This window comes from Aureobasidium namibiae, assembly GCF_000721765.1.
Source record: "Aureobasidium namibiae CBS 147.97 unplaced genomic scaffold scaffold_17, whole genome shotgun sequence".
NCBI lineage: Eukaryota > Fungi > Ascomycota > Dothideomycetes > Dothideales > Saccotheciaceae > Aureobasidium > Aureobasidium namibiae.
In genome coordinates, this window is record NW_013581192.1 from 229494 (window position 1) to 243418 (window position 13925).

The 13925-nt window shown below is 50.7% G+C and overlaps 5 protein-coding genes across 5 annotated transcripts; 3 read left to right on the forward strand and 2 right to left on the reverse strand.

The window, feature by feature from the left end:
* Window positions 1–828: 828 nt before the first annotated feature.
* M436DRAFT_66559 (uncharacterized protein) lies at window positions 829–2043 on the reverse strand (the record flags this gene model as incomplete). The annotated part of the gene is made up of 2 exons (XM_013568922.1): window positions 829–1940; window positions 1992–2043. The coding sequence occupies 2 exons, from the start codon at window positions 2041–2043 to the stop codon at window positions 829–831; spliced, it is 1164 nt and encodes a 387-aa protein (XP_013424376.1).
* A 1181-nt stretch (window positions 2044–3224) lies between these two features.
* On the reverse strand, window positions 3225–5168 carry M436DRAFT_54220 (DUF580-domain-containing protein; the record flags this gene model as incomplete). Its single annotated transcript, XM_013568860.1, has 7 exons — window positions 3225–3512; window positions 3576–3602; window positions 3664–3703; window positions 3763–3830; window positions 3895–4414; window positions 4468–4801; window positions 4886–5168. The coding sequence occupies 7 exons, from the start codon at window positions 5166–5168 to the stop codon at window positions 3225–3227; spliced, it is 1560 nt and encodes a 519-aa protein (XP_013424314.1).
* Window positions 5169–6256: 1088 nt separating this feature from the next.
* On the forward strand, window positions 6257–8433 carry M436DRAFT_66561 (uncharacterized protein; the record flags this gene model as incomplete). The annotated part of the gene is made up of 2 exons (XM_013568923.1): window positions 6257–6437; window positions 6521–8433. The coding sequence occupies 2 exons, from the start codon at window positions 6257–6259 to the stop codon at window positions 8431–8433; spliced, it is 2094 nt and encodes a 697-aa protein (XP_013424377.1).
* A 1465-nt stretch (window positions 8434–9898) lies between these two features.
* Window positions 9899–10986, forward strand: M436DRAFT_8913 (heme peroxidase; the record flags this gene model as incomplete). Its single annotated transcript, XM_013568785.1, has 4 exons — window positions 9899–10220; window positions 10278–10621; window positions 10678–10827; window positions 10885–10986. Coding segments are annotated over 4 exons (918 nt in total), but the record flags the coding sequence as incomplete, so codon positions are not given.
* A 1394-nt stretch (window positions 10987–12380) lies between these two features.
* M436DRAFT_54334 (heme peroxidase) lies at window positions 12381–13406 on the forward strand (the record flags this gene model as incomplete). The annotated part of the gene is made up of 2 exons (XM_013568880.1): window positions 12381–12594; window positions 12646–13406. 2 exons carry the CDS (start codon window positions 12381–12383, stop codon window positions 13404–13406), a joined length of 975 nt encoding a protein of 324 aa, XP_013424334.1.
* Between the last annotated feature and the right edge of the window lie 519 nt (window positions 13407–13925).

The window sequence follows — 13925 nt, forward strand, 5'->3', positions numbered from 1 at the left end:
CGGGTAGAAAGTCTTGTCGGGGTAGGCCAGGCGATGGCTATCGGGATATCTAGATTCCAGTCAGCAGGGAGCAGTTAGCAGGGCCATGTTTGGACACGGTGCCGCGGCACTCACGGTATGCTGTCGATGGCCATGCTGTTGCTATGTTGGTTTCGAAGGAAGAGGGGAATATTCAGGGATCAAAGATAAAGCAGACTACATGCGACTGGATCATGAATGACAATGGAAAGACAAGCTGCCCGCACCACTCGCGCTTGCGCTCGCGGGGCTTTGGTCGATGACGCACGCTTGTTTGCACCTCGATTCATCCAACATCGTGGATGCATGACCTTTTCATCACTGCACAAGACTCACTCAAACAACACCCGCCTTCACTGTCGCTGTATCTGGAGCGTCTTGCATGACTATCAAACCGTCCCCCACGTCTGACACCAACTTCTTGCGTGTCCTCAACCCGCAACGACTAACAAACAAAGACATGACAGTCCTGGATGTCTGTTCTCCTCTTTGATCCTTTGCCAAGTCTGTCCTTCACACCAATCACTTCCAGACCACCGTGGTATGCCAGCTTCGGTTTCAGAATAAATGCGCTCAACTGTTTCCAGGAGCCTGTCAATTTCATGAATCCATGCTATCTGCTACTAACGCCCGTTGCCTGGTATTGGCTAACATGCTAAACCAGTCCCAATCCTCCCATGTCCCCCATCCCGAACACCAATGCCGTAATTCAATGCTGCATATCTCGTGATCGCTTCACCCATGTCTTGATACCATCAATCAAAGACGTTCCAGTCCTTTCCGACTGCGGGTGGCGCGCTGCTGAGGTAGTCAAGCTTGCACCTTCTTGACAACCTGCTCGACCGCTGAGAAGAGAGCATGCTCACGCTCAAGACCCGTGATCTTTTCGGTAGCATCGCTCGACGAGTTCTCCTTGAGGATCTTGGCCAGCTCGACTGATTCCTCATCGCCCTCGACATTCTGGAAGCGGAGACACATCTCGATGCCACCAAGAAGAGCATCGTACTTGGCTCCCATCTCAGCAAGATGAGCTGCAGGGCCGATGAAGCGCTCGTTGCGCGACAGCTTGCGAAGAGGTGCACGACCAACACGCTCGACGTTGTCCTTGAGCACGGGGTTGGAGATGCGCTTGATGATCTTCTCGACGTATGCCTTCTGGTCCTCCTCGGTGATCTCGTGCTTGTTGACGATCAGGTGAGCCGTCTCCTTGAGCGTGTTTCTCACGATCTCGTTGAGCTCCTTGTCTTGCAGAACATCGTGGATGCACTCCTTGCCACGGTTGTATCCGTAGTAGGCAGCAGTGGCGTGACCAGTGTTGACAGTGAAAAGCTTACGCTCAATGAAGGGGGTGAGGTCCTCAACAAAGTGAACACCCTCAATTGCTGGGGGATCCGAAGGAAGGAAAGGCTTGCTTTCAACACACCACTCGTAGAACTTCTCAATCTTGACGTTCAGACCAGCGTTCTCGTCCTGCATGGGAACAATGCGGTCAATGGCGCTGTTGGCGAAGCGAGCCTTGTCCTGAAGATTTGACTTGGTAGAGTCTGAAAGCTTCTCTTCGATGAACTTGCGGAGGGTGTCGGTGGCTCCGATGGCATTCTCGCAAGCAATAACAGCGACTGGCGAATCTTTCTGGCGGCTCTCGATACCCTTGGCGATGACGGGAGCAATGAACTTGAGGATGTTGGGGCCAACGGCACAGGTGACAATGTCGGCCGTGGCAATCTCCTCGACGACCTTGCCCTCGTCGGTCTTGCTGTTGATGGCGCGGTAGTTGTCGATTGTCTTTGACTTGGTCTCTGATGTGCCGACTTCTGTTACGGTGTATGACTTGGTTTGTTGTAGAGAATTGATGATGGCGTCCATGACATCGACAAAGACGACTTCATATCCGGACTTGTGCAAAAATTCGGCGACGAAGCCTATCGAGGGAGTCAGCGCTGGCTTATCGTTCATCTCTGAGCGTTACTTACCACGACCAATGTTACCGCCGCCAAAATGGATTGCCTTCTTCATGTCGGACATTTTGTTCGATTGTATGTGGGAGGAACTGGAATTGAATGTTAGCTGTGTTCGCGCTTCTGACATGATTTCCCGGCAGTTCGAGGACAAAGAAACAAGATGAAGCTTTGTTTCAAAGGACCATCTATGATGACGATACCAGTGATCCTCGAGCGCATCAGAGGTGGACGGTGTGTACTAACCTTTGTACAGTTTGGTGGGCTGGTGGTGGTATACTTCTGTCCTGCAGACGAGAAGGTCAGCAATGTGTTGGGGTACTGCGGGGGACAGATAACTCGAACCTAACCGGTAGTTGGCTCAAGGCAGGAGATAGTATTGTACGAGAACGAGAAAGTTAGTTTGGTGGAGAGGAGGGTAGGAGATGAGAATGGCAAAATAAGAGGTCGAGGGATAGCAAGTCTATTTAACACTCTGGGTACGACGCAGTTGGTTAATGCCTCGTTCTCCCTAACACTTGATCAAGCGCGCCAGCCCACCACCCTTCCCTCCCCGCACCATATGACGATGTCCCTGCCGCACGTCACTCCTGTTTCTTAGCTGACGTTTGAGGCTTCGAGGCTGGAAAGCACGGCCCCGATGGCGCTTGTCACTCTGTTGTCAACGATAACCATCAGCTCAGCATCAGCACTGAAGACATTCTTAATGTCGATGCGAATTGGATTGGAATGTCGGGTATGGCTGCGGACACTTGCGGAAAATCACATGCTAACCAGATCGAGCCGCTCGTCACGCTATGGCTTCATGGTTCCGATCGTGAGTGACCACGACATTGTGCGGCATATGTCGCGGTAGGATCTGGTACCTCTCTCTTGCAAATGTTCCACGACAGAGGACAACTGGATATCAGGGAAAGGAATGTGTGCTCTGTATTACGTATTACTTTACTGCTGCAATAAAAGTGATTAGACTGTGTTAACCAAAGTCCTGCGGATTGGGTATCGCTATTGGGCCGTTGTTCCTCCACCGATCCCGATGTCTGTTCCTGATTATCCGTAGACCCGAGGCTCGTAGTCACCCTAACACCTGAGTGGTTGCGCCCTATCTGACGCAACAATACGCGAATCGACAGGGGAGCGCCCAGTTTTTCTCAACAAAGAATAAACGCACCCCCGTATCTTGTAGTGAGATGGTCCGCGGCCAAAACTGTTCGAACTAGCGAATGATTGCGATTAGCGACCGCCTTCTTAGGCGTGAATGGCCTGCTGAACATGGGGATATGTCGACACCATTTTGGCGTACAGATCCGGGTGTTCTGTAATCATTACTTGCGGGTCGAATGCTGCAGCAACGAAAATAGTGTCGATACCGCTGCTGAGCGGGGTTGTGAAGATATTGGCGATTTGGAGACCAATCAAGAATGCGAACGCAACGACAACGGGTGTGTACTCGCCGTTGCTGTTGTACGCAGGCGAGGTGAAGATCAGGTACAGGTAGGCCAAGAGAGCGCACAGGTAAGCGATGGCTGTGGCACCCTGAGTGATAAGTCAGTACGAGTCCGAGCAAGCGCTGCAGTAGCAACGATCATTGGCACATACCTGAGTCAATACGGGTCCAATCAAGCACTGCAGTAGCAACATTTATCAGCACACAGCTCACGAGACTACTGGTTGGGTAAAGACAAACCTCGTTCACCAAAGCATCGATTCCGCGGTCTTTGATTAAACTAGTGGTTCGAGTCAGCCGAGCCCCTCATTCGTGTATCCGCATAAATGAGTTACTTACGTCCAAGTGGCCTTGGCGGCAGGGACATAGCCCTTGCCGTATAGCGCGATATAGCTGAAGGCGTATCTCTGTTGTTTCGTGAGCTGTCTAGAACTTTCGAAATATTGCACCTCGGTTATTTCTTCCACTTACGTTGATAAACTGGACAGCCCAGTCCAAGATTCCGATAAGACACTGCAGAACACAAAGTGCAATGTCGGCCGCGATGTTTCCAGAATTTGCTTCTTGCTGTCGTGCAATGCTGCATGCTTGTCTGAGCATGTTGATGATTGCAACGACCAAGCTTCCAAGACTGATACTTCCGAAACTGTAGGTCAAAGAACGGCGGGCGGCTCCTCGGGTGATGTTCTTGGGAGGGTTGTTGGAACAGAAGTACCACGAGCCGTACACTCCAGAGATGATGACATGAATCATGTTCTTGAGAAATTCGGAGATCCAATACATCGCAAACGTGATGAAGACGAGCAGACCAATGACCTTGGCGCTTGAACAGCCACCAGCGCCAGTAGAACAGGCTGGATTGGCACCTGGTTCGTATTTCACATACACAGCAACGAAAGTGACCGAGAACCAAGCACCGAGCGCGGTCGCAAGAATGCCACCAACGAGCGAAACGATGTAGACATGCCCGAACTTCTTCGAAACGTCGATGCTAACACACGATCAGTATCCCAGATTTTCCCAAAGCTACCGCAGCATGAATACCTTGTTTGCAGCATGACTACGCTGAAGGGGATTCTAGGAATCCAGGAGATAAAGCATACGACTGTGAAAATCGAGAAGAGAAGGAAAACAATACCGCCCGACCAGTATCTTCTGGACAGCATATAGATGGCGGTCGCAAAACCAGCGATGATATGGATGATACCAGTGATCCAGATGAATTGCTTGGTAAATGCGCGGGCCAACCAGATGTAGGCATAACTGAGCACCATGGCCATGGCGAGACAGAAAGCGAAGAGAACGATAGTGTTGGTATCGAGGCCGAAATCGTTGTTGCTGTCATAGATACCGCCGCCGTTGAATCCCTTGGTCGCAGCTACAGTCAATTATCAGCGCTATTCCATTACATGTGCCAGCCATCCAGAATTCTTGACTCGCATGCGCAAACGCATCTACTCACCATAGCCCTGAAGAGAGATGCCAGAGACGACGACATATCCGGCAAAGACAGCGAGGAAAAGAAGACCAGCCCACCAGTCGTTGTACTTGGGCTTATCGATCTTGAAGGCCTGCTCGAAGGTAGGCTTGTTGTCGTAACCGTTCATCTCGGGGCGAGGGTTGAAGTTTTGGCCGTAATTGGGAGGCGGCTGCGAATAGCCCTGGCCATTCTGGTAAGGCTGTTGGTAGTCCTGTTGTTGATAGTGCTGTTGGCCATTCTGGTTGTAGGCCTGCTGCGGTTGCATGGGATAATCTTTTGCGCGATCATTGCCATCCGGCATCTGATAGTAGCTGTTTGCTTCACCGCCGGCCATGGTGATAGCAGAGTTGTCGAAGGTTCGGCAGAGAAAGAGTTTTGCGCAAAGCAAGGAATGCGACCGATGAGATGCGCGACACCGAGTGAATGTTTTTGTATTCCTGCTCTAGCTCAAAATCCCGGGTCAAAGCTCTCGGTGAGTGACGTTATTTGCAGCCACAGGACCGCCAATTGTCTTGACAAAACGACGAGGATCGTCACAGCAAGGGACGGCTCACAACTGCTGATTGTGCGATTGCCATGCAAGACGTAGGCACGTACGGCCGGGAGCACCCACGTATGTGGCTCTGCTATTGATTCTCCTTCGTCTAACTTGGCCTTGTCAAACTCACGCTCTGGATAAGTTATGGAAGCTCAAAGGCAGTTTGCGCCATCAGGTAAATTAAGATTAAAGATTAGCTTATTGCCAAGGGAGATCTTCGTCAATCACGCGAACCAACAATCAACCATCTCTTGAACTGTGCACGAGCGTACTCAATTCTCGACATGTGTGTATACAAGTGTCGCAACGGTGACCACTCTGCTGTAAACGTTCGAAGCTCCTGCGTTTCTGGAGTTGCAGGCAAAGTGTGTGGTTTTTAGGTCTCGGACAAGGCGTCAAAGCATGTGCCAGTCTAGACTGCAGTTCTCAATCTCCACATGTCATTTCTCAAGTGTGAAGGCCAACCTCTGGCAGTAGTAGTTATGAGTGACACTACTCCTTCGCTCTGAGATTGCGTTTTCGATAGAGATGGTGTGTGCAGTGCATGAGTTGACATTGTCCACAAGGCAATTGTGAGGACGAAGTAAAAGTGTCGACAGGGTGCCAGGCACAGCAGATAGACTTGCCGTCATAAAATCAGCAACCTAGCTTCGAGGTCGTCTCTTCCACTTTGGGATAGGCGTGGAACCTTTGTCGTCACCACTTCATCTCCAACGCGTCTTCCTCCGTTCGCACGCGACCTCTTACAGTCATTTCGCGTCTTCTAGTTCTACTCACACACGCCTTCTTCTTCTTTGTCATTAACATGGGCCACAATGCCTTCCTGGCGTGTTAGTTTGACCAGCCCCGGCGGCGAGCGAACCCACACACAGAACGTCGACCAACGCACTCACGCAACTATATACATCGAGGGAAATACAGCGGATGCTGACACCTGGAGATTCGTCAAGTACGACGAGGAAACTCAAGCTAGACGCGATTGGATCTCTCAATTCAGTAAGTCCACATCTATCTGCCGTGCGGCATTCACATTCTGTCAACACCTGGAGATTTACGATGCTAATCAATGCAATCTTCAGTTTTCGTGGGCGGTGCTATCAGGTTCAGCTCTGATATTGTAGACACATTTGTTCGTTCTCCACCACCTGTTCAAGGACTTATCTCGCGCGTCTCTGTACCTTATACTGCAGGCCAACAACAGCACTGTGTTCTGCTACGCCATGGCGACATGGTGGAGTTTGAGGTGACACGCGCCAGTGTTCAGCTTGCGTTCGATCCAGGTCCGGAATATGCACATGTTCAGGTCGAGTCTTCAGGACCCGGAGCCCCCAGGATCAAGCACGAGATCAAGCAAGAAGCAGACACTGACGATGAGGCCGATGACGAGGCTGTTCAACCGGTTACGAATGCTCATCGTGCTACATCAGCTGAAGAGTCCCAACACTTGTTCTCCACGAGCCGTGAGCACCTTAGTTCGACGCCACGTCCTGTCACAAGAGAGTCACAAGTGGTCAAGGAAACACCCAACCGCCGCCGAATCAGATCACAAAACGAGTCAACCATCCCTGAGAGTCTTCCGATAGGCGATACATATCCAGAGCAGCCACAGTTCACCGGCGTTGCGGATCCTGACAATGGCTTACCTGGTACTCAAACTGGCGAGCTGCCAGATACTTCGCCTTCCGAGACCCTTCACTTCCACGTACCCACACAACCCACTCCTTCTCCTCTCGATCAAAGCTTCAGCGCTGCCGAAGTGGGCATGCTTCTCTCAAATCTCAACGAAGATAATCCTCCATCGCAAGCACTGCTGCCAATCCCTTCGAAAGAGATGCCCAGCACAGTCGTCGTCCAAGGCCAGATTCAGAAGGATTCATCAACCGAAGGACCGACGGAAGGAATGAAGTCGCCAGATACGCAAACCGCAGCTCCGACATCAGATACTGCTTTACTTTCAGACGTGGCTTCACCAGTGGATATCATCAATGACGAGATCACGAATGACATGAACATGATGGGTGATCAAGACGCCGCTGTCACTGAACCCAAGCGTACTCCCTCCGTGATCATCACAAGCAGAAAGAGGAAGACAGTCTCTGACAGCGACTCTGTGACGCTGTCTGCGAAGCGAGCAAAACTCGTCGAAGCTGATACGAGTACTGCTGAAGTCACACCGGTAAGCACTGCCTCCGGAAGCTCCTCAAGGACCAAGAGTCTGGATGAGGGATTACCACCGAGACGTGTTTCTCAAAGGCACAAGAGCATAGACAGCGAGAATGCCCCATCTGGCTCGCCGTCGCATCCTGATTGCCACTACAAGGCCAACCCTCCAGTCATACTCTATTCCAACACTAAGATCACCGACAAAGGCAACCTGATGAAGTTCCTGCAGAAACAGGGCGCTAGTCAGACCGAAGACATCAAAAAGGCGAACTTCTTATGCGTAGGCCCTGGAGAGCTTCTCAAGACACCAAAACTACTCCATAGTTTGACTTTGGGCAAAACCATCGTTACAGACAAATGGGTGTCGCAATCCACCGCGGCAGGCTCCTTGTTAGACGCTCGTGAGTTCCTCCCGGAGGAGCTCAAACCCTCCAGACACCTTGACCGCACGAAAGTCTTCACCGGCCAGGTCATCTACATCACGCCAGCGCAACGATCAGCCTACAAGAAAGGATGGGATGATGTGATGGCCATCATCAGACAAGCTGGTGGCACGAACCCTCTGACGGGACCTCTGTCCAAACACAAGGCTGGTGCTATCACGCTGTATCTAGGCGCCGACAAAGACGACGATGTCGCGGCAGAATTACAAAAAAAGGGAGAAACAGTGTACAAGAAGGACATTCTAGGAGCGAGCATCGTTCACGGAGAGTTACTGACAGACGCGTCGTTGGAACTTGTTTCAGTAGAGACAGATTCCACAACAGCAAAAGCAAAAGCAGAGCCGAAGTGCTCTAAGAAAGGTGGTCGCAAGAAGAAGAAGAATTAGATGGGTGGCATTCAGCTCAAAAGCATTAGTGGGTCCCAAAGGTGGAGCATAGCTAGAAATTATTGAGCACGAAATGGCATCTTATCGCGCAGGCAAGATGTGCGGCAATAATACTTCAAAGAATGCCCCCACCAAGTCGGTATCGAGGCCCCCTGCTTCTGTGAGGAGCCCACAAATCTGGACTCAAGGCTCACGAGCTATCTACACGAAGCAACTTTGACCCGCCATCTGTGCTAATGACACAGACGTTGGATCAGTCTGTGGTTCTACTCGTGAACACTACCTACAGCTGGCATTGAGGCGATGATCGATAGCTCGTTGTGGCATCCCATCCTCAGCACCACGACGTGAAGCGTACTGACCAGTGCCTACAGCCATGCGCGTCATGTATATACCCATGACATACTCTGACACAGGCACAGTACAAGATAACCGCGCTTCTGGAAATAAGCTGCTCATTTCATGATCGAACGAAGTGCTCCGACGTTCCGGTACGCAGTCTGTCCTTACAACCTGAAGGACCAACAATGATAGCCGCGACATGGAAGATTATCAATCACCCCAAGAGCCAGGCTCCATGGCTCAGATCTGGAAGGGTGAGAACATACTGGTTGGTCGTCGACACCGAGCAGCGAAATAACCTGAGCTGAGCTACTTCACTGTAGACTCGTTGAATCATTACCATAGGAAACACTCTTTTGAAACCGAATACGAGCCCAGAACTAGGAATTTCTGCAAGCTCTCTGGTCGGGATCCCAGGCCTGCCTGTTTTGTTATGCTGGCCACAATAAAGACCATGGATGCCAAGATAGGATTTCAGCCACGTCCATGTGCGGCTGAAAGTACTCCACGAAAGTATCGGACCTGTCGGGGGCCAGACTGCTTACCGGAGTTGTTACAACCTTAAAATGATATCGAAGCCACCACACCTTTATGGCCATAGCAGGGATGTCTCTTGGTAGGTCAGCTTCTCGTCGTGTCATACGAGAGACCGGAGAAAAGTCGAGCTTGTCTCAGCATATTGTCCAAATTGGTAGGTACATCATGTCACGTACTCCTAAAGCTGAACACTTTCACCCCAGTTCCACTGGATCTAGAAGAGATCCTACATGCTCCAGGAATGGATTCAAAATTGGCTGTGGCGAGCTGGTTAGACTCGTCAAGACTCTCTCGAGGACATATAATAATCGTTGCAGGTTCACTCTGCTACAAGGGTCCAGTATCATCTAATTCTCCTCCCAAACCTTGCCCCTCATACACCATCTCAGCCATGCGCATCTCTCTCGCAGCGCCTCTTTTGGCCTTTGTGTCTCTCAACCTCAATGCACATGTTCAAGCATGGCCAGCAATGGCAAAACAGCTGGCTGAGATTACTCGTCGCACACCTCAAGCAGTAGCACCGGATGTTCCCTTCGATGGTGACATCCAAAGGGTCGGGTTGGGTGATGTCAAGAACGGCGGCACCACTCCTGTCGGCACCAGCGTCTACAACATTCTCATGGGAACGGAAGCTGGTGATTCGGCTGTGGCTGGCTACAGTCCACCTGGGCTGGTTGGTACCAAGGCATGTAAAGCCGATACGTGCTGTGTATGGTGGTATATTGCTCAAGCCATGACACTTGCCTTCACCGGGCCTACTGGTCGCTGCAATGGCTTTGCACGCGCAGCCATCCGTCTTGGGTTCCACGATGCAGGGTCGTGGTCAAGCTCTCTTGCAGCCGCCGGGCAAGACTTTGGTGGCGCTGATGGAAGTATAATCCTTTCAGGCACCGAGATCAATAGAGCAGGTTCGTACTTGATCGGCTTGATGCGTTTCTTACAAGGGGCTTACACCTGGAAAATAGACAACAACGGCTTGCAAGCCATTGCCAACCAAGCTCTCCTCTGGTCCAAGGTATTTGGTGTCGGTGTCGCCGACATCATCCAGTTCGCAGCTGTCCACGCTGTGGTCACATGTCCATTGGGCCCTAGAACCCGCGTCTTCGTTGGCCGCAAGGACAGCAAGCAAGCCGCTCCCGAGGGCTTGATGCCTTCTGTCACGATGAGTGCAGACCAGATCATCAGCCTTTTTGAAGACAAGACGATTCAGCCTCACGATCTAGCTGCTCTGCTTGGTGCGCATAGCACCAGCCAACAATTCGTCACAGACAAGACGAAAGCTGGCTTCGGTCAAGATTCTACACCCGGAGTACGTCAATCCGAGATACAACCAACAGAAACCATGCTAATCATAACTTGCTCCAGGTATGGGATGTAGCCTTTTACAACGAAACTCTTCAGCCAGGAACAAACAGCAAGGTTTTCAAGTTTCAAAGTGATCTTGTCACCGCAAACGACTCGAGAGTTAGCGACGAGTGGCAATCTTTCATTGGAGACCAGAGTCACTGGAACGGGGTAAGCCTCCACCATCGGCACGCCGTGTTCTCGGGCAAGTGCTGACAACAGTTACAGGACTTTGCTTCCGCCTACGTCAGGCTGAGTATGCTTGGTGTCAACAACATCAATAATTTGACAGAATGTACAAAAGTCTTGCCAGCCGAGAAGAAGACATTTGCAGGAGCATCTACACCAGGTCTTTTTGGCAAGCAATAAGGATTTGATTGTTTAGCATTGTTTTACTGTAAGATACCCAAAACTTTAGAGTTGTAATGTTTGTTCGTAAATATATATGAATTCCTTCAAGTACTATCGATTCAAGTTCTGTATGAACATTGTGAACTTCTATATAGAAACGACGGATTGCGATTCTCTTCTCACCGATCCTTGTCCATGTCGATAATGACGACGGCATCACGCTCACCTTTCCCATGGTTCCTCGGCTTGCACCGGACGTCAAACACTCTTACAAAGGCACAATTCTAGATCCAGATCAAGGACAAGGGTATGCTGCAGGTCAGCATCCGGATCAGGAGCATGACGGGATTGCCACTGGCCACTGATGAGAGCTGATTCTGGTCAGCAAGCAGTACTTTCGTATTGTACAATACATATACATGTGACAGTACGACTTCAGCCAAGCCTGTACGGCTAGAATAGGTTCTCGCATGACTGCATGAGGACTTGGGGTGGATATCCGAAACTCTAAATCAGGGTTCAGATCTCTCCCCCGCCCGAGAACGAACCTCACATCAACTTCCCCAATCTGGAACTCATAGTAAACTTGGAATGAGGCATGCATGCGAGCAACCTTTCCCAGACGAAGAGAGTTTCCCGAAAACCGGAGCTCTTCTGGCCCTGGACCGATAATTCTACGCTTGAGCTTTTACACATATCCCAAACGACCACTCTCAGCAGTCAGCCTCTCATTGAAGGCCACTCAGCACTCATCCAAGAGGTACAACGCCTCTGATTCTTGGTCCAGACTCCAATTGAAGCATGCACGACAAGCATCGATACACCCAAGATGGCTACGAGGCTTGTTTGAATGCTCGAGAAAGCGCCATCGACACTTGTCATCTGGAGCCTGTGGCTGAATTCCGAAGGTCGTTCTGTGATGCTCACATTCAGAGTTTCGCGAACACCGAGAATACTACCAATATGACAACTTGGTCAGCACATGGGCCAGAACTTTACCCTCCATAGCTTCACTGTATCTTTCTCAGCTATACAATGTCCGAGCACGATTGCATTGTCCTTGCCACTGGCCGTGGACTACTCACAGCTCGGTGTCTCCGCCATGTGGCTTGGTAGCTGTGATTCTTGTAAGAGTCTAGGCGTTGTGGTTAGTGATTGCGCTGTGTTTGGCCAATCGAGACACCTTGGAAGCCCATCCACAGCATATCAGGTTGTGTATAAAGGACCTCTGTGGAAGCGCCTCTCGTCAACTATCAGCACCATCTCATCACTCTTCGACACTCTCGATTTCGGACTCTCTTCTTTCGTTCAACATGTTTGCGAACCTCGCTTCTCTGATATTGGTCAGCGCTTTGAGCGCAGATGCATTCTCAATGCCTGAGGCGGCTTCGTCATTCACCTCTCTTCTTGCGTCTTCGCTCAACAACGCCATTCCAAACACACTTGTTGCCCGCAGAGGTGGCTCAGGTGGCTGTCCAGCTATCTGGAACAACATCTCTTCTGACCTCACCACCTCATTCTTGGGCTCTGATGGCCAATGCACTGATCTCGCGAGAGCTGCTATCAGATTTGCATTCCACGATGCCGGTTAGTAATCTGGCTCAGTATACTCTGACTGAGATCTGACATGTTGTACAGGACCATACTCATCAAAGACAACTTTCTACGCACCTGCTGCAGGCGGCGCTGACGGGTCACTTCTGCTGAACGCAGACGAGATTAACCGTCCAGAGAACGGAGGACTAGGCCCCTACCATGATTGGCTGATGGCCAAGTATACTTCGTACAACCAAAAGGCCACAGTTGGTGCTGCAGACCTGATTCAGTTTGCTGGAGCACATGCTGTGCTCACGTGTCCTGGAGGCCCCAAGATCAAGACCGTCGTCGGCAGGACAGACTCCAGCACAATCGCCCCTGATGGCTTCCTTCCTGCCGGATTCGGTCCCAACTCATCTCACGATATTTTGTTCCAACTTTTCCTCGACAAGGGATTCAGTGCCAGAGATTTGGCGGCTCTGATCGGCGCACACTCAACCAGCAAGGCATTCACTCAACAAGCCAATGGTATCCCTGAAGGTGGTCAGCAAGATTCCACACCCGGCCGCTGGGATATCGATTACTACGCTCAGGTCAACAACCCTCCAGCCGGCATCTACCGCTTTCAGTCCGACATCAACCTCTCCAATGCATCAACGACCGTGGGCAAGCAGTTCCAGGGCTTCGTTGGAAACCAGGGCAAGTGGACATCCTCTTTCGCCGATGCCATGGCCCGCTTGAGTGTGTTGGGTATTCCTTCGTCCGCGCAAGCCAACTTCATTGACTGCACGAGCGCATTGCCCAGGGGTACATCTTCGAAGAGAGACATCCGCGCTGCTCCGATCAATGATCGCGTACGATAGGGATGATTTGTAAAAAGGGTTGCTTGTATGGGGCTTTGGTGCTTGTCATTTCTTGATCCCTTGATCGTAAGATCAAATACACTTGGCTATGAAGCTGTCTCAAGCTATTTGATATCTTGTTGTTCGCCATGTGTTTGTGTGGAAATCGACTCTCTTGTGCTGTAAAACGAATCGGAGATCTTGGGTGATCGATGTAAGAAGTCGACGAAGAAAAGTGCATGGACAAAGAGTGAGTGTTTATTACCTTGTGCATAGTTATGCAGGGCTTGTATATTCCCCACCACTCGGCTGCAGTTGCCAAAGCTCCGACGGAGCACCTTGTTCTCAACCCACAACCATTCCTATCCATTTCAAGAGCTTCGTCCCATCACCGCAAGCCAAAAAGAAAAAATAAAAAGATATTTCATCTTTACCGCTGGCCATGAGATAGGCAGGACCACGTCGACCTAATCAGACACGATTAAAAAGTAGATAGCTCCTTCTACTTTGAGCGAGAAGTCAACTGGCCTTCTCGCCGCG